Source organism: Ranitomeya variabilis, chromosome 3 (assembly GCF_051348905.1).
Source record: "Ranitomeya variabilis isolate aRanVar5 chromosome 3, aRanVar5.hap1, whole genome shotgun sequence".
Classification (NCBI taxonomy): domain Eukaryota; kingdom Metazoa; phylum Chordata; class Amphibia; order Anura; family Dendrobatidae; genus Ranitomeya; species Ranitomeya variabilis.
Window position 1 is genome coordinate 233827790 of NC_135234.1, and position 19883 is coordinate 233847672.

At 40.2% G+C, this 19883-nt stretch overlaps 1 protein-coding gene across 1 annotated transcript in view; it reads left to right on the forward strand.

The window, feature by feature from the left end:
- SORT1 (sortilin 1) overlaps positions 1 to 19883 on the forward strand; it is a 76127-nt gene that overhangs the window by 52452 nt on the left and 3792 nt on the right. The window contains exons 12-18 of the mRNA XM_077295255.1: positions 6512 to 6614; positions 6687 to 6855; positions 7535 to 7725; positions 11132 to 11321; positions 11417 to 11533; positions 12817 to 12925; positions 16732 to 16847. Of these exons, the coding sequence (XP_077151370.1) occupies positions 6512 to 6614; positions 6687 to 6855; positions 7535 to 7725; positions 11132 to 11321; positions 11417 to 11533; positions 12817 to 12925; positions 16732 to 16847 (995 nt within the window). The remainder of the gene's footprint in view (positions 1 to 6511; positions 6615 to 6686; positions 6856 to 7534; positions 7726 to 11131; positions 11322 to 11416; positions 11534 to 12816; positions 12926 to 16731; positions 16848 to 19883) is intronic.

Here is a 19883-nt window from a genome sequence, read left to right on the forward strand (position 1 = left end):
AAAAAAAAAAAATCTGATCACATCCACTTGGACTTTAATGAAAATTTAAATCATTAAGGGCAAAAATCATGAATTGCTAATATATCCACCACAGAGAGGTGAAATAAAAAAAATAAAAAAAATGTTTTATTCCGCTCTGCAGCCACTTCAACATACAAAAAAAATGTATAAAGGTCCACTTTTACCCCTGAACGACTACCCATGTGTTTTTTTTTTTTTTCATTTAATTTTTTTCTCCTCAGATGAGAGAGAAATAGGGTCCCCTGATCACCCCCCGATACCTCTGGTGTCCCTGCATGCCCCCGTGAAGTCCCCCAGGACACCAGCATCTTCTTCTGGGCGAAAATGGCGGGTGCATGCACAGTGCAGCCGCCGAGAACTGTCGGCCAGCAACAATAGGAAATTTTTCCTGTTGGTTCATTTTGATCACCGTGATAGGGTCTATCACAGTGATCAAAGTAAAAAAAAATAGTAAATAAAAAAACCCTTTATCACCCCCTTAGTTAGGGAAAAATAATAAAATTAAATAAATATATTTTTTCCATTAGGGTTGGGATTAGGGTTAGAGGTGTGTTGGGCTAAAGGGTTGCGATTAGGGTTAGAGGTGTGTTGGGGTTAGGGTTGGGATCAAGGTTGGAGGTGGGTTGGGATTAGGGTTAGAGGTGTGTTGAGCTAAAGTGGGTTTGGATTAGGGTTAGAGGTGGGTTGGGATTAGGGTTGGGATTAGGGTTGGAGGTGGGTTGGGATTGGGGTTAGAGGTGGGTTGGGATTAGGGATACAGGTGTGTTGGGGTTGGGATTAGGGTTGGATGTGTGTTGGACTAAAGTGGGTTGGGATTAGGGTTAGAAGTGTGTTGGAGTTAGGGTTGGGATTAGAATTGGGGGATTTCCACTGTTTCGGTACATCAGGGGGTCTCCAAACGCGACATGGCTCCACCATTGATTCAAGCCAATTTTGCGTTCAAAAAGTAAAACAGTGCTCCCTCCCTTCTGAGCTCTGCCATGCACTCAAACAGTTGCTTTTCCCCCACATATGGGGTATCGGCGTACTCAGGAGAAACTGCACAACATCTTTTGTTGTCCATTTCTTTTTCCCTATACCCTTGTGAAAATAGAAAAAATTGGATCCAAAGTAATTTTTTTGTGAGAAAGGTAAAATGTTCATTTTTTCCTTCCACTTTGCTTTAGTTTTCATGAAGCACCTGAAGGGTAAATGAACTTCTTGAAAGTGGTCTTGAGCACCTTAAGGGGTGCAGTTTTTAGAATGGAGTCACTTTTGGGTATTTTCTGTTATATTGACCCCCCAAAGTCACTTCAAATGTGAGGTGGTCCCTAAAAAATGGTTTTGCAAATTTTGTTGGAAAAAATGAGAAATTTCTGGTCAACTTTTAACTCTTATAACTTCCTAACAAAAAAAAAAAATTTGTTTCCAAAATTGTCCTGATGTAAAGTAGACATGTGGGAAATTGTTGTTTATTATTAGTATTACTTATTAACTATTTTGTGTGACATCTCTCTGATTTAAGGGCATACAAATTCAAAGTTTAACCCATTACTTGCCAAATTAGCAATTTTCATTTTTTTTTTATGACAGATTTTTAATGATTTGGGTCCTAATGAATCAGAAACCTAATTTGGAAAATGTTTTTTCAGAAAAGGTTGTCCCAATATTCAATTAAAAATGACAATGACATGAAAACACAAAAAATAAAACCTAATTATAAAAATTATAAAATCTTAGTTGCTAGAAGCTAAAGATTAGGCGTCCCAAAAAAGGACATTGGTAGATAATGGGTTAAAAATTTCAAAATTTTCGCCATATTTCCATTTTTTTTCACAAATAAGCACAAGTCATATCGAAGAAATGTTACCACAAACTTGAAGTACAATATGTCACGAAAAAAGTCTCCGAATCAGTGGGATCCGTTGAAGCGTTCCAGAGTTATTACCACATAAAGTGACAGTGATCAGAATTGTAAAAAGTGGCTTGGTCATTAAACACCAAATTGGTATCTTTTCATTTTTGCTACATAATTAGGCTGGAGTCACACTCAGCGTAAGACAATACGGTCCGTTTTTTACAGCCGTAATACGGTGAAATGTTCCCAAAATAGTGATCCGTAGGCAGGGTGTGTCAGCGTATTTTGCGCATGGCATCCTCCGTATGTAATCCGTATGGCATCCGTACGGCGATATTTTCTCGCAGGCTTGCAAAACCGACATCTAATGGATTTATGTGCTCAAATGTTCGGTAAAATATATATATATATATATCTATCATTGAGACACATATATATATTCTGTATTTATATTTAATTAAGCGCGTTATTTGTGAAAAGCCGGTAATTCAATTGCCGGCTTTTCATTTCTCCTTCCCAAACCCGACAGGATATGAGACATGGTTTACATACAGCCATCTCATATCCCCTTTTTTTTTTGCATATTCCACACTACTAATGTTAGTAGTGTGTATGTGCAAAATTTGGGCACTGTAGCTGCTAAAATAAAGGGTTAAATGGCGGAAAAAATTGGCGTGGGCTCCCGCACAATTTTCTCCGCCAGAGTGGTAAAGCCAGTGACTGACGGCAGATATTAATAGCCTAGAGAGGGTCCATGGTTATTGGCCCCCCCTGGCTACAAACATCTGCCCCCAGCCACCCCAGAAAAGGCACATCTGGAAGATGCGCCTATTCTGGCACTTGGCCACTCTCTTCCCACTCCCGTGTAGCGGTGGGATATGGGGTAATGAAGGGTTAATGCCACCTTGCTATTGTAAGGTGACATTAAGCCAGATTAATAATGGAGAGGCGTCAATTATGACACCTATCCATTATTAATCCAATTGTCTGAAAGGGTTAAAAAACACACAAACACATTATTAGAAAGTATTTTAATGAAATAAACAAACAGGTTGTTTTAGTATTTTATTGCTCTCTCAATCCATCCGGAACACCCTCGCTTGGCAAAATAATAAACCAACAATATACATACCTTCGGATGAACTGTCAGGTCCCACGAAGTAAATCCATCTGAAGGGGTTAAATCATTTTACAGCCAGGAGCTGCGCTAAAGCACTCGCTCGTGGTTGTAAAAACCCCGGGTGCTGAAAGGAAATCAGGGTGATCTGTACTTGCATTGAGTCGCAGTGAGGCGCCCTCTGGTGGATGAACTCATATGAACTCGAGCGTGGGAACTTTTCCAAGGCTGCAGTTCATGAGAACATTCACCAGAGGGCGCCTCACCGCAACTCAATGTAAGTACTGATCACCCTGATTTCCTTTCAGCACCCGGGGTTTTTACAACCACGAGCAAGTGCTTTAGCGCAGCTCCTGGCTGTAAAATGATTTAACCCCTTCAGATGGATTTACTTCGTGGGACCTGACAGTTCATCCGAAGGTATGTATATTGTTGGTTTATTATTTTGCCAAGCGAGGGTGTTCCAGATGGATTGAGAGAGCAATAAAATACTAAAACAACCTGTTTGTTTATTTCATTAAAATACTTTTTAATAACGTGTGTGTGTGTGTGTGTGTTTTAACCCTTTCAGACAATTGGATTAATAATGGATAGGTGTCATAATTGACGCCTCTCCATTATTAATCTGGCTTAATGTCACCTTACAATAGCAAGGTGGCATTAATCCTTCATTACCCCATATCCCACCGCTACACGGGAGTGGGAAGAGAGAGGCCAAGTGCCAGAATAGGCGCATCTTCCAGATGTGCCTTTTCTGGGGTGGCTGGGGGCAGATGTTTGCAGCCAGGGGGGGGCAATAACCATGGACCCGCTCCTGGCTATTAATATCTGCCGTCAGTCACTGGCTTTACCACTCTGGCGGAGAAAATTGCGCGGGAGCCCACGCCAATTTTTTCCGCCATTTAACCCTTTATTTTAGCAGCTACAGCACCCAAATTTTGCACATACACACTATTAACATTAGAAAACTAATTCCCAAAGGGAAAAAAGATGTACTAGTCCGTTATTAAAAATTACAAAACTTTATTTGCGATATAAAATTACATGAAGAGATATTCACCAAGTGTTAGTCAGTTATCAATTTATAACCGTGTAATACCAAGGGCCCCACCCCCACCGGTTACCCCACACTTGTATCAGCCTGCATATATTATGCTTTATATCAAAGGGTTACAACAACAGGTGTATGTACACCAATGACCTGCTATATATACCGCTATGAGGCTCAGAGCAGCAGCGTTGTAAATATATTCCTCCATGAGGCATTATACAGCAACACTGTTGATTACTTAAATATCCGCTTACACCACTACAAGATATACCTTAATACCAAGATATCACATGGATATTCATATTTTATTCTATTTAGTTTCGTATACCGGTGCAAGATATATAATTCTATCAAAATATCAGAAGGATATCCGCCAGTTCCTATTACCTGCCACCTAGATGACTGTTAGGATAATCCTCCCTATTCCAAGCCTCATATACGGAGCCATAAATGTATACTTACAAAAATGCAAAGTGCGCAGCAGGTACGGGAAACCAGGGGGGGTGAGCGCCCGCCCCAACGCGCGTTTCGGTCCGTCCTTCGTCAGCGGGCACTCACCTCCCCGGGCCCCGTGCATTAAATACCCCGAACTCTCCCTCCGCTACCAATGCCGTACTGCGGCGCACTTCCGGATGTGACCGCACCACCGGAAATGACGCGCGCGTCCCCATAGTCACCGCGACGCCAGGGAGCATCTGCGTCACACAGCCCCGCGCATGCGCGGCTCCATGTATAGACACCGAGTGCTCCCGGGCGACAGCAGAGACCACGGGACGGCGCGTCAGGTGGTAAGGTATAAATCCATACAAACGGCTTCTGTCTATATAATCATATCGTAATGTGCCATTGTATATTATCAACAATCACACATTTAACCATTATAACGACCTAAACAGCCAAATATATACAATAGATCATAGCCAATTTAAAGGGATAGTAGTCCATTCAGACATATTGCTTGTCTTGTCACATAGGAGATGAGGGGATCAAGAAGGTGCCAATGTATCCATCCATCCATCACTTTGAGGAAATAGCATATTATATTGCACCTAAGAAACTGCACGGAACAACGGAACAGGAATGAATATCAGAATTAATACATAAGGTTAAAAAGCAAACTGTTAGCAAAATTAAGAACCTCCCATCGGTAAGATGTTCAGACAGACTTTATATAAATGGAGCATAGCTCAGATTTTCATTTAATCCAGAAGGGGATATGAGATGGTTTACTGTATGTAAACCATGTCTCATATCCTGTCGGGTTGGGGAAGGAGAAATGAAAAGCCGGCAATTGAATTACCGGCTTGTCACTAACACCGCTGCGTATTTCTCGCAAGTCACACTGCTGGTCCGTGTGTAATCCGTATTTTTCTCGCCACCATAGACTTTCATTGGCGTATTATTTGCGCAATACGCTGACAAACGCAGCATGCTGCGATTCACTACGGCCGTAGAAAGCCGTATAATACTGAACCGTAATATACGGCTGATAGGACCAGACCCATTGAGAATAATTGTGCCGTTTGTTTGGCGAGTTTTACGGACGTATTTTCTGCGCTCATACGTCCGTAAAACTCGCTAGTGTGACTCCAGCCTTAGATGACCAGACAAATTTATGTCACAAAATAATCTGTGCATTCTTCAATTTTATACTGATTCTAAATAGGGGAGGGCAAACGGGCATGCAATCAGTATAATGCCTGAGAACGAAGGTCAACATTTTATTTAACTTTTTTTTTCTAGAATTCCTGTAGCTTTTAGGTGGTACGTGGGATCTTTTCAATTGGTACAAAATGCCTTTCTGCAGGATTTTTTTTTTTAAATCATAGATGGAAAAAAACAGATGGGGCTGGGTTTAGCTTGGCAAAAAATAGTGATGGCTTAGGCACTGTGTTTATGGCCACTATGGAGTGTATACACTCTGGTATATGCCCGACGGTAGCCATAGTCCGCATGGAATTTGGTCATCTATCCATCATAGGGACTAAAGATTGTCTTATTTTTTTATTTTAAATTTACACCGTATGTGGCTCTTTGTATAGGAAAGAACAGCACAATGATAATATTGATCTAATGCTTGCTGTCCTATCACTGTTTGTAGAAAATTGCTGGGTGGACACAGGTCCTCTCATCCAGTTGACTATTGGAAGCATCCTGCATATGGGTCCAAATGTAAAATGCAGCACTAACATTTAAAATACTGTATTTTGTGACAAAGATCTGCTTCCTTCAGGAGGATCGGGCTGACCGTGTAAACCTTGTCTTTTAATTGGCAGGGGTGATCTATAGTTTGATCTGACATGGAGAAGACGGCATATGCTGCAACAATGTAAAAATCTAGGTTGCCAGCGAGACTAGTTAAACGAAGATGTAATATATTTATAAATATTTTCATTGTAATTGAAAAGAATAATTCCGCTCATTTTGACATGCTTTTGGTATGGTATTATCTGTGTTTAATGCAGTTTTTTTTCCTGTGCAACAGTGTAGTTTGCATATACATGCCCAGTACAGCATGTCGCAAAATCTTGCCGTCCCACTACCACCAATGTCTGAGTCAAATGCTATAGGCATTGTTATTGCTCACGGTAAGTAAAGTTACATGCCCAAATAGTGTAATTTGTTTTGTGCTTTGATTGATGTGTGTTACCTTGTCACAGGCAGTGTGGGGGATGCTGTGTCCATTGCTAGTCCCAGTGTATACCTCTCCGATGATGGTGGCTACTCGTGGGCCCAGGTGTTGGAGGGTCCTCACCATTATGCAATCTTGGATTCTGGAGGCCTTATTGTGGCAATACAGCAAAGCGATGAGCCGGTAAACACAATCAAGTGAGTGAAAAAGGGTTTATTGGATATCAGTAGAAGCATAGATTGATCCTCAATACAACACTGGCAATGTATAAGAGGTTACTGTGAGGGACTAGCAGGTCAGGAGGGATCTCATCAGAGAAGTGAAACAAAGCACCGCCTGGTATGTCCGAGCGAGATGCTAGAAACTGCTATGTACCCAATATATCATTTTTCTTGACAGGGCACAGAAATGTAACTTCTAAGGTGCAAAAGCAAGATATGGGAGTATTCACCAATCCACTTCATTTTTTTTTTTTATTTAATTTTCATTTCAATGTGGTTTTATGTAGGACTGCTATTTGGTGATGCTCTAAGAAGATGGATGACTTGTGAAACCTCCATAAATAGTTGAACAACAATCCTGTACTTATTCATATCCTGTACAACGTAGGGAAAGTGGCCCAGCTTCTGGGTCCATTCTTTAGAATTAACCTCCAATATGCTTTATTATTGTACAAGTAAAATGTAATGACATCGTGCAACAATGCTGTTAATACTTTTTAATCGGACACTAATAAAGTATTTTGGATATTCTAAAGCACGGACCTGGAAGCTGGACCACTTATTTTTTTCTGTTGTAACTTGGGTAACCCACTAAAATCTCTTGTGTGCAATATGCCGATTTGACATTTTCCAAATATGTTTTCATTCAATATAGATTTTCAACAGATGAAGGCCAATGTTGGTTGTCCTATAATTTCTCCAATGATCCTCTGATGTTCACCGGTTTGGCTTCTGAACCAGGCGCTCGCTCCCTGAATGTGACTGTCTGGGGATATCAGCCTGGTTTATTTCATCGCATTTGGATGTCCTATACTATAGACTTTGCTGCTCTGCTGAAGAAAAGTTGTAAGTGTAAAAATATATTTTCTTCCATTAACCCCAACATAGAATGTACATTAACGTCATATGCTGGCTCCCTGACTTTGATGCGGGCTCAGCAACTGAGCCCGTATCTTTCCCTGCAGATGATGGCTGTGATAATCATCTGCTTCAATCTCCCCCTCGTGACTGTTAATTTGTTAAATTCCATTGCCAGTCTCTAACAGCTGCATTTATAGCACACCAGCCGGAGGGTGCGTCATCCTATGCACCGCCGGGGATCTGCTAAATATCTCTAAGCCTATTATGATGATTATCCTGTGAACACCAGCTTCTTGCTGGTGTTCGTATGAGACCGTGGTTTTTGCTATATAACAGTACTGTGATATTGTTGTATAAGGCACAAGAGATCAGACGATCATAGGTTTAAGTACCTTAAGAGGACTACGATACAGTATAAAGTAAAATAAAATGTAAAAAAAACAAAAACAGTTCAAATCACCACCCTTTTGCCCCATTAAACATTAAAAAAATACACATATTTTGTGTTGTTGCATTCTGTCTATCAAAATATAAAATAAAGATGTGATTCTTGGAAGAAGAGGAAAAAAACTCTGAAAATAGTCTGGTCACGAAGTGGTTAACCCCTTTCCAACGTTGGGCGTAATAATACTCCCACGTTGGACTCCCTCCCTTTAATGTGGGCTCCGGCGGTGACCACATCTTTCCCGACACATGTCAGCTTTGAACAACTAGCATGTTTCCGGAAAGCCGAGGAATCGTGATCCACCCACGGCTATTAACTCATTAAATGTTGCTGTCAAACGGTGACAGCGGCATTTAACATGCATTTCCGGCAATCGCGACGGAAATCGATGGATCGTGAAATCGCGAAGGATGGGTTGGCATGACAACCAGAGGTCTCCTGCAGATGGTTGTCAGTGCCGGAGGTTGGCGTTCATAGCAAGTGAGTAATTCTGCTATATACAGGTGATCTGATCATCGCCTGTATGTAGCAGACCTGATCAGGTTATGACAGCTTCAAGTCTCCCATGGAAACTATTGAAGCGTGCCAGAAGTGAAAAAGAAATGTTTTAAAAAAATATTACAGTTCAAATCACCCCCCTTTCGCCTCATTCAAAATACAACAAAAAAAAAATCAAACCTACACATATTTGGTATCGCTGCTTTCAGAATCGCCCGATCTATCAATAAAAATAAAGGTTGAACCTGATCACTAAATGGCGTAGCAAGAAAGTCAAAACGACAGAATTACGGTTTTTTTGGTCGCTGCGACATTGCATTAAAAACATTAGCTCGGCACAAAAAAATAAGCCCTCACCCAACCCGAGATCATGAAAAATGGAGACGCTACGGGTATCGGAAAATGGCGCAAATTTATTTATTTTTTTCACAAAGTTTGGAATTTTTTTTCACAACTTAGCTAAAAAAGAACCTAGACATGTCTGGTGTCTATGAACTTGTAATGACCTGGAGAATCGTAATTGCAGGTCAGCTTTAGCATTTATTGAACCTAGCAAAAATGCCAAACAAAAAACAAGTGTGGGATTGCACTTTTTTTGCAATTTCACCACACTTGGAATTTCTTTTCCGTTTTCCAGTACTCAATGCGTTAAAGCCAATGGTATCTTTCAAAAGTACAACTCGTCCCGCAAAAAAACAAGCCCTCACATGGCCATATTGGCGGAAAAAGTTATGGCTCTGGGAAGAAGGGGAGCGAAAAACGAAAAATACTTCGGGCATGAAGGGGTTAATCCCCTATTTTAATGTTAATCTCAAAACCATCTAGATAATGTTTGTGTATAAAACAAGTACACCTTCTTTTTTTTTTTTTTTTTTTTTAAGTTTAGCATATCACTGTAATTCAGTCAGATCAAGATGGCAGAAGTAATAAAGAAATAAAAAAAATTAAAAAAAACATATTCCATGTTCCATTTAAGAAGTCATTGCTAAAGACAAAACACAAGAAAACCTGTTCAGACTTTACCAAATAAGTCACGGCATATGTATTCTTAAATGGAAATTGTCATCAGGTTTCTACTAACTCCTGTGAGAGCAGCATAATGTAGGGGCAGAGCCCCTGAGTCCAATGCGGTATCACTTAGTCTACTGGGTGCAGCAGTTGTGATAAGAATTTAAGAGTTTTTAGGTGTAGCATGCAGCAGAGCTGAGAAAGCTAAGCTCGCCCACACCACAGTTTTGTGTACATTGCCTATTGACATTAAACAGCCTATCAGAGGAGGAGGCTTGGTCAGACCAGGGCTCAATTGCTGTATCCTTGGCAGTGATAATCTCCTGGTGATAAAACCTTCATTGTATGGAAATAGCACGTCGCCCAGTAAGTGACATATCCCTGAAATCTGTGTCTCGCCCCCTACCTTATGCTATTCTGAGATTAAACTTCAAAATCCTGCTGATGGATTCCCTTTAATTGTAAAATATTGCAAGATTGAGAAGTATAGTAGAGGTGCATGGTCCACATTGTGAAATGCAGCGTCATTGAGCACTTCTTCATCCTTCAAAAAGGATTCCCAACTTAATTTCAACACCTTGCTGCTTTCTTAAGGAAGAACCAGATAAGTGTTCTGCAGGAACTAGATTATATCATCCAACCTTAACCCTACTGAGCACCCGTAGCTCAACACAAAACTCACAGAGATTGATAACATCCACTTGTGGCCGAGAGCACGAAATTATTATGTCTCTCCCAATATTTCTGTCTACACTTATGAGACAGTATAGGATACTCCCCAATGCATAGAAAACCAAAGAACGGAGTATATAGATCCCAATACACATTTTACTTTAAAATATATATAATTTTTATTTATCAAATAGTAATACTCAAATGAGTCAATAATACAAATACATCTATCACAGAATGAGTGAAGGAGGAACCAAGTGACAATGGCGGAGCAGGCAGAGAGCCTATCACATCACGGGGAATGCTGACATGAGGTCCATAGTAAAAGGGCACTATATAACAATTATTCATGACATCATGGTTAAATCACTGGAAAAAAGTGCAATAGTGCAAAACTGTATCAACAGTTAAGGTGCCACAGTGCAAATAAGGCTGAGCAGCTCATATTATCTATAGCAGCTTACCCATCTAGTCCGGATGTCTCACCCCGCTCCACACACCGCCCCCTGACGCACGTTTCGCAATTTGCTTTTTCAAAAGGGGTTTTCATTATATAATAATTATATATATTTTAAGGTAAAATGTGTATTGGGATCTATATACTCCGTTCTTTGGTTTTCTGAGCACCCGTAGCTGTCTCATCAAGACATAAAGGGGTCACCCTTCATGAGACAATACATCATACACCCAGTACTTAAAAAGTCAGCTATACTTTACTTGCCGTACTTTTTCCTCTATTAAGTTTTAAATTGTACATTTTTTTTTTAGGTGAAGACTATGATTATACCACTTGGTTGGCACACTCTACAGACGTTGGGGCACCATCTGATGGTTGTGTTTTGGGCTATAAGGAACATTATCAGCGCCTTAAAAAATTGTCCATGTGCCAGAATGGTCGGGATTATCTAGTAAGCCGGGAATCTGTGAACTGTAATTGCACTTTGGATGACTACATGTGGTAAATTCAACAATGTACATACTACTCTGATATGCTGACATTTTTGTATCTTTGCTTGATTTGAGTTTGGAAATTTTCTCTTCCTCTTTATGTAGTGACTTTGGATATTTTCGTAAAGAAAATGAGTCGACATGTGTGGAACAGCCTGAGCTCCAGGGCCATGAGCTTGATCTGTGCATAAATGGAGAAGAAGAGAAACTGACAACAAATGGGTTAGTAGGATCATGGAGAATTGTTACCACAATTCACTTTCTTAATGAGGTTGTCCAGTGGAAACATGTTATCACCTATCTTAACAATCATTGACTGTCTGGCCCCTGGGACCCACACCGATTAAATAAACTGGGAATCTTTATCTCTGATGGGTAACTTTTATCGAATGCCCGATTGCTGTTCCATTCATTCTCTGTGGGACTGCCGAAAAAGCTGAGCACAGTGCTTGGCAGCCTCATGGTTAATAAATGGAGCTCAGGTCAAGCATTCACATTACTGCTCCATTATAATAGGGATACAATTCCCCATTCTGCCAATCTGTGCAGGTCCCAATGGTTGAACCCCTACCAAACATCAAGTTACTGCCAATGCTTTGGATAGGTGAGAGCTTGTTTTTACTGGACAATCCCTTTAACATAGAATTACCAGAAGAGAAGTAGGAATAGACCTTCAGTTTAAACAAAAATGGCAAACAAGTTTTTAATATTGAGAGATACTGGTAACCTCATCCCCACAGTAACTCAGTTGCATGCCACTATTCAAGCCAGTTTGTAAGCAGAGAAATATGTATTTGGTTGTATGCAAGTTCTCCATGACAAACATCCTGGATTAAGTATCTTGTCCTGGGGCACTCTGAAGTCTTTGTCCATCTGACAAACTATAAAGTGGCTTCAAACCAGTACTCTAGAATTTTCTTTCTTGTAGGGTTCCCCTGAGAGCATTGCTATACTCTCACTGAGGGCTCTACTGGGTATCTTATGGGGTGCAGCTTCAGCCTGACTCCTCTGCCTCCTGCTTGTGCTAGGATTTATTTTCCTTGTCAGCTCCTACAAGCAGAAGGCAGGGGTAGAAATGTGGAGCCATATCTCTTAGAAATACATTTGAGATTCTGCACACATCACTCGCATTATAAACCATGAGACAAAGGTGCTAATTATTATTTGGACAATTCTCTACTATATCACTCTAAAAAGCAGAAATTAGATCTTCAGCTGCATGTACATACAGAGCAACAAGAAGAGCTGCTTGAGAGGTTGTGTATGAGAGATGCCTGGAGGGATTTGAAAGGTTAGGGTGACATTCTGTAGTTCACATGAAGTCAAGAAACAAACATCCTGTTTACATGTAAAGGCCTGTACTGGACTGGTAGTTAGGGGGTATCCTGAGAAATATCTGCCCATAAACAAAATAAAAAGTGCAGTTATGAAACAAATGACACAATTATGATATTGTTACTATAATAGACATGTTGTAATAAAGATTCCTGCATTTCTTGTGACAGGTACCGTAAGATTCCTGGTGATAAGTGCGTCGGTGGTATAAGTCCTGTTCGCCAAGAAACGGACATGAAGAAAAAATGTACAAATGACCTCTCTGATAGTTCGACACCGGTAATTGAATTATCAAATATAGTTTTTTCTTATTTTGCCTTCTATATTTTGGAAAAGCCAGTAGCAAAAATGTAATTGGACGATGTAAAAATTTGTGTTTGTTGTGTTTACGCTGAACGTCTTTAGTACTGAGGCCGTACACCAAGTTATGCTGAAGATGCCTGCTCTTGCATCAGACACGGACTATTTCATTTACAATAGGGTTACAATAGCTTTTTAAATATCATGTTTATAGTATAGATCACAAAAAATGAACAGGCACAGTGTACATTTACTTGTTATGGTGGCGTCTGTTAGTGTGCATAGCAATGTGCACATCTAATTAATGACCTCTGGGCAGGTGGTTGCACATGTTGTTCCTCCTGCTGGGCAGCCTAGGACATGGCTTTATGCCCTGCCTATTGGGGGCACTGCAGGGTCATGGACGTATCCCTAAGTAAACTCCCTTAAAAGAATTAAGAAGGGACTATCTTAACAGCTGCAGAGTAAAAAGGCTGATTCTGTCTAGATTCCTCCCATCCCTTCCAAAAGGGTCAGAAAATAGTAGCAGCTTCCAAAAGCACACAATACTTTAACACCTTCATGACCTGGTGAAGTTTAATTTTTGCACTTTATTTTTTCTCTTCTTCCAAGAGCTTGTCTTAAAAAAAACCCAAAAACCTCAGAGACCCATAACTTCATTTCCATTGATGCAGTATGTAGTTAGAGAAGCACATCCATCAAAGTTTGTATCTTAATATATTGCAGCCATGGCACTGTGTACTTACAATTGCTCATTTTGACCTTCTATCTAGTTAATTCTTCTTTTCTATTAGGTCTATATCATGTGTTGAAAAACTGAATCCTACTAAGTGTGATGTGGAAAATGGGAGTCTCTTTTCCCTGCACAAATCCTTCCCCTCTTCAACTCCTTCCCCCTGCCATTGACGTTTGCAGTGACTTATGACTCCTGGGCCATACGTAAAAGCTCAGTGACTTTAAATGTTGCGCTGTCATATGATGCCACCTTTCAAATTTCTTATCTGCTCAATCTTCATAGTGCTACTTTTGTCAATCGGAAGTGTCTAGGTGCAACAGCTTTCCACCTATATTAGATCTTGCAGTCTGATGGACAAATGTGGGTTTGGCAGATGCCTGGAGAATGTTACTTTCCTGAATGAATGGTGCTTACTGTAGGATTTGGTGGAGGATGGACAGTGGCCAGGGCTGCTCTCAGGGTTTGAGTTGCCACCCTTATTTCCAGCAAAGAATAAAGTTAATGCAACAGCATTCTACAAATTGTAAGCAACCAAGTTTGTGGCAGCCGTTTGGGAAAGGCCCTTTCTTTGCTGACGAGTTTCCTGCGAAGATCTGTATAGGTCTTCACAGCTCATTGTCTCAGCCACAGGAAAGCCTTTGGGGACATATTGGATTGCTGAGCGCACCATAGGCCTTCTCCTACGTCAGTGTCTGACTTCACAAATGTGTGTGTTTTGTAGTTTGTAGCCAAATGGGCACAGTTCAAAATTTAGCGCAAAACTTTTTCAAGAAGAGATAAAGCTAATATGGCTCCAAAAGTCATCCCCCACCCCCCAAATGTATTGTTATATTGCATTTTGATTGCATTGTGCAGTTCACGTTGAAATTCTGTTTTCAAAGATGAGCAGTCACCAAGATAATCATGGGCAGTTTTTGTGCTGTATTTTTCCCCTGAGTGCTCCTTTTATCTTTACATTAGTTCCAGAGATATGGTCTTTGTTACCTAGTGCTAATTTCATGGTGGTTACAAGGGGACTTTGCTCACAGGATTCTCATGGGGCACATCTTTAGGATGCTGTGCATAGTGACCTTGGGAGCAACGCCCCATAACTAAATACCATAGTGCTAAAAAAAATAAAAAAAAAAGGTCCAAATCTCTGTAAGCTTGCAGTGAATTTGAGAAAAAGGAAATAAAGGAGTATGTGGGCAAACAGTGGGAATAAAAAACTGTATGCTTTTGACCTGGTGACAACATCTTTTTAAAGCGTATCTTTCACCACATGACTTTGAGAATACATGTCAGAGCAACCGCATAATCCTTGCTAAGGTTTAGCCCATTCCCTGCCCACCTGGCCGGATTGACAGTTATTTTTGCTGCACGTGGAACCTCACACTGCAGAGTACAAGCTGTAGCTGTAGTCCAGCTGGCTGGGATGAGATTGAATACATTGGGTCTCAGGAGCGATTTTATTCTTTGGCATTTCAGCATAAATGCACTAACCTATCTGGTATAATACATCTATTTAATAAGATATACAATTTTTTTTTTTTTTTTTTTTTAAACATGCTTTAAAAGGTTATTTACTACTTTCAGGAAAGTGGGCCCCAAATGGTGCCTAATACATAATATAACAAGCTCCGCAGGTACTTGCGCTCCCTGGGCCTACTGCTTGCTCCTCATTGTTGCTCCAGTCCCAGTGTTTTGACTGCAACACTGATTGTCACATTAACAGCACACCCTTCACTCTAGCCAGTCACTGAAATGCATGCTCATCGTGATCGTCCCATCAACAACACATATCATCACTCTAGCCAGTCACTGAAATGCATGCTCATCATGATCGCCACATCAACAGCACACATCATCACTCTACCCAGTCACTGAAATGCATGCTCATCATGGTCGTCCCATCAACAGCACACACCTCACTCTACCCAGTCACTGAAATGCATGCTCATCATGGTCGTCCCATCAACAGCACACACCTCACTCTACCCAGTCACTGAAATGCATGCTCATCGCATCAACAGCACACATATCACTCTACCCAGTCACTGAAATGCATGCTCATCATGATCGCCACATCAACAGCACACATCATCACTCTACCCAGTCACTGAAATGCATGCTCATCATGGTCGTCCCATCAACAGCACACACCTCACTCTACCCAGTCACTGAAATGCATGCTCATCGCATCAACAGCACACATATCACTCTACCCAGTCACTGAAATGCATGCTCATCATGATCGCCACATCAACAGCACACATCATCACTCTACCCAGTCACTGAAATGCATGCTCATCATGGTCGTCCCATCAACAGCACACACCTCACTCTACCCAGTCACTGAAATGCATGCTCATCGCATCAACAGCACACATATCACTCTACCCAGTCACTGAAATGCATGCTCATCATGATCGCCACATCAACAGCACACATCATCACTCTACCCAGTCACTGAAATGCATGCTCATCATGGTCGTCCCATCAACAGCACACACCTCACTCTACCCAGTCACTGAAATGCATGCTCATCGCATCAACAGCACACACATCACTCTACCCAGTCACTGAAATGCATGCTCATCATGCTCGTCCCATCAACAACACACATCATCACTCTACCCAGTCACTGAAATCCGTGCACATGGTGATGGTCGCATCAACACTCTAGCCAGTCACTGAAATCCGTGCTCATGCACGGTTGTAGATGGCATGTGACACTGGCCTCCGTGCCTGGCTGGAGTGGTGTTGTGATGTCTCCTCTCTAGCTTGTCAGTGCTCAGAGGCTCATGCATGGAGCTCAGCATCACGTGCCGTCAATCTCAGCGCATGGGTACTGAGATTAGTAACTGTCTAGTGACGTATGCTATTGACCTCTGTAGTGAGAGCCTCAGGACTGGAGCAGTGGTGGTTAGCTGGCACTTTACCCATGGAGGATGAGTACCTGCTGAGTTTACTTTATGTACTTTAAACATTTGGAACCCAATTTCCTGAAAGTGGACAACCCCTTTAAATTAGTAGACCTAAGGAGTATTCATCACCTATTTCTTTTTAGGGAGAAACGAGCAAGCAAGCAAGCACTATCCCTCTGATTCTTTCTGTAGTTGTGGTACTGTTATTTGTTGTTGCTGCGGCCATCTTTATCATCAAGAAATACGTTTGTGGAGGAAGGTAAGATCACAAAAAAAAGAAAACTGAAGCAAAGTGTTATTAAAGAAAACCTGTCACCTTGCTAAAGGATCAGGGTATTTTTAGTTTTTTCGCTTTTTTCTCTTCCTCCTCTTTTCCCCAGAGCCATAACGTATTTATTTTTACGTCGACATAGATGTGTGAGGTCTTAATTTTTGCGGGACAAGCTGTAGCTTTAAATGACACTATTTTATGTTTCTTTCATTGTGTGGTAAAACATGACCTGGAAACATGATTGTTCAGATCAGTTTGTTTACAACAATAAACTTTCATAGATTTTCCTTTTTTCTTTTTTTTAATTAGATTTTACAACATTTATAATGTTGCAAAAAAAATCATCTTGCTTTAGGTCACCATTTTCCAAGACCCATAACATATACATATATATATATATATATATATATATATATATATATAATTATTTTTTTTTTTTTTTTTTTTTTAAGGGCACTGAGGTGACAACCCCTCATGTCCACAATTCTGATGTTTTTGATTCCCCCTCCCCCTTCTTTACAGTATTTAGCAAAGAGATCAATAACTTATTTTGATAAAGCAAACTTTTATGGATATAGCAATGCCAAACATTTGCTTTTTAGATTTTTCTTCCTTTTATTTTTAACATGGGGAAAATGGGAGATATTATAGCGGCTGCTCCTGTCCTCTGCCAAGGACAGAGCTGAAACGTAGTTGGCTGTTGGGGAATGAAGGATCCTTACTTTTTTTCACTTTCACCAGCTACGTTTCAGCTGGCTGATATGGCCTCAATTCATTATCGCACTATTCATTTTTTTTTTTTTTTTATGTGGTACAAATTGCTAAAAACTATAACATTACGCTGACGTTTTAAACCCCTTAAGGATAGCCAATACATCTTTTAACGGCGGCCAATAAGGGGCCTTATTTCTCAGTGACGCTTTTTAACAATGCTGAGGAAAGTGGCCAGCACATTGATTTTTTTTTTTTTTATATTTGATATAATAAAAGCTACTTTTTATCTACAACATCCTTTTTCCGGAGATTGTCTTCTGCAAAAAAAAATCCTTTCCGAGTCCTGTCATGTGCCGAAATGGCAGTTTTTGATCACATATGGGGTATCCTCACATTCAGGAGAAATTGTGTAACATATTATGGGGTAATTTTCGTTTTCACACCACACTTTAAAAAGTTCTGGAAGTAGTTCAATAAGCTCAACACATGAATTCCTTGATGGGTCTAGTTTTACATTTTCGTGTAAAAAAAAAAAAAAAAAATTTTCAATAAGACTACCTAATGTTAATCAAATTCTGTGTAATACCTGTGAGTTAAGAATGCTCACTATACCCCTGGATAAAATCCTTCAAGCGTGTAGTTTGCAAAATGGGGTTACTTGTCGGGGGTTTCTACTGTTTAGGCACCTTGGATGCCCTGCAGGTGCGACATGGTGCCCTCAATCTATTTTGGCCAAATTTTGTGTTCCAAAATTCAAATGGTACGCCTTCCCTACCGTTTGTCCAAATAGAGATTTCTGACCACATGTGGTTTCTTGGTTCACTCAGAAGAAACTGGGTAACAAATTGTGTAGTCCATTTTCTCATTCTATTACTTGTAAAAGTGAAAAAAGTGAGGCTACAGCAACATTTTTTTTTTTCCATTTTCCATTCATTCTTGTTTAGCACTTGAAGGGTTAAACGTATCCAGACAGCAGTTTCGAAATAATCGAGGGGTGTGATTTTTTAAAATGGTATCACTCCTGAGGAATTTCCAGCATATAGGCCCCTCAAAGTCCATTTAAATTGAACAGGTCCAAAAAAAATGGTGTTGTAAGCTTGAAAAATTCCGGCTAAACTTTAACCCTTCTTACATCTTGACAAAGTAAAACGACATTTGAAAAATGATGCAGATGTAAATTAGACATATGGGAAATGTTAGCTTTTAATTATTTTGTACAGCATGACTGATTTTTAAGGATATAAAAATTGAAAGTTTTTCAAAATTGCTAATTTTTCAACATTTTCACCAAAATTCCAACATTTTCACGAACGCAAAACATGTTAACCTAAATTTACAACTAACAGAAAGTAGAATGTTTCACAAAAAAATTATTTTAGAATCACTGGGATATGTTGAAGAGTTACAGAGTTATTACCATATGAAGTGAAACTGGTCAGATTTCAAAAATTGGGATGGTCATTACTTTTCAAAATTGGCTCCGTCACTAAGAAGATAAAGCAATGATATGGCTACCACAAAGCCCTGATCTTTACATCATAAAATCTGCTTGGGCTTACATGAAGAGATTTGCACAAGCCTACATGCACAGATGGTTAGTCCTCCAAGATGTTTAGAACTAACGTACCTTCCTGCGGAGTTCCTTGAAAGCCTGTGTGCAAGTGTAACTAGAAGAATTGATGGTGTTTTTAATGCAAAGTGTGGTCACATCAAATTTTGATTTTAGAGTTCTCATTGTTCATTCACTTTGCATTTTGTTAGTTAATAAAAATAAACTATTTACATTTCTAGTTTTGAAAGCATTTTTCCCCACACGGCTTGAAACCTTTGCACAGTACTGCATTTTTCGAAGAGATAGCACCAGGCAGCGCTAAGTGAAGATGGCAAGCATGTTTTGCTGGGAAACCTTGGGTCCTGTCATTCATTTGTATTGAACTTTGGCATGTACCTAGTACTTAAACATAGTTTATTATGCTTGTATAACACCACCATACTCCGCAGCGCTTTACATACTTTATCATCACTGTCCCCATTGGGGCTCACAATTTAAATTCCCCATCAGTATGCCTTTGGAGTGTGGGCGGAAACAGGAGTACCCGAAGGGAACCCACCCAAACTTCTAAAATATAAGTATCCCTCCTTTTCTTGACTGCATCGCCTAACTATAGTGGTCTGTTTGAGTAAGGTAATTAACCCAGCCACACGGCAAAATTGTTCAGTAATAGTTTGAAGAACATAACAAAGTGAGTTCAAGGTGCTCACTAAAAAATCTGGGATATGGTGGAATATTAGTTCAATCCATTTTGACCA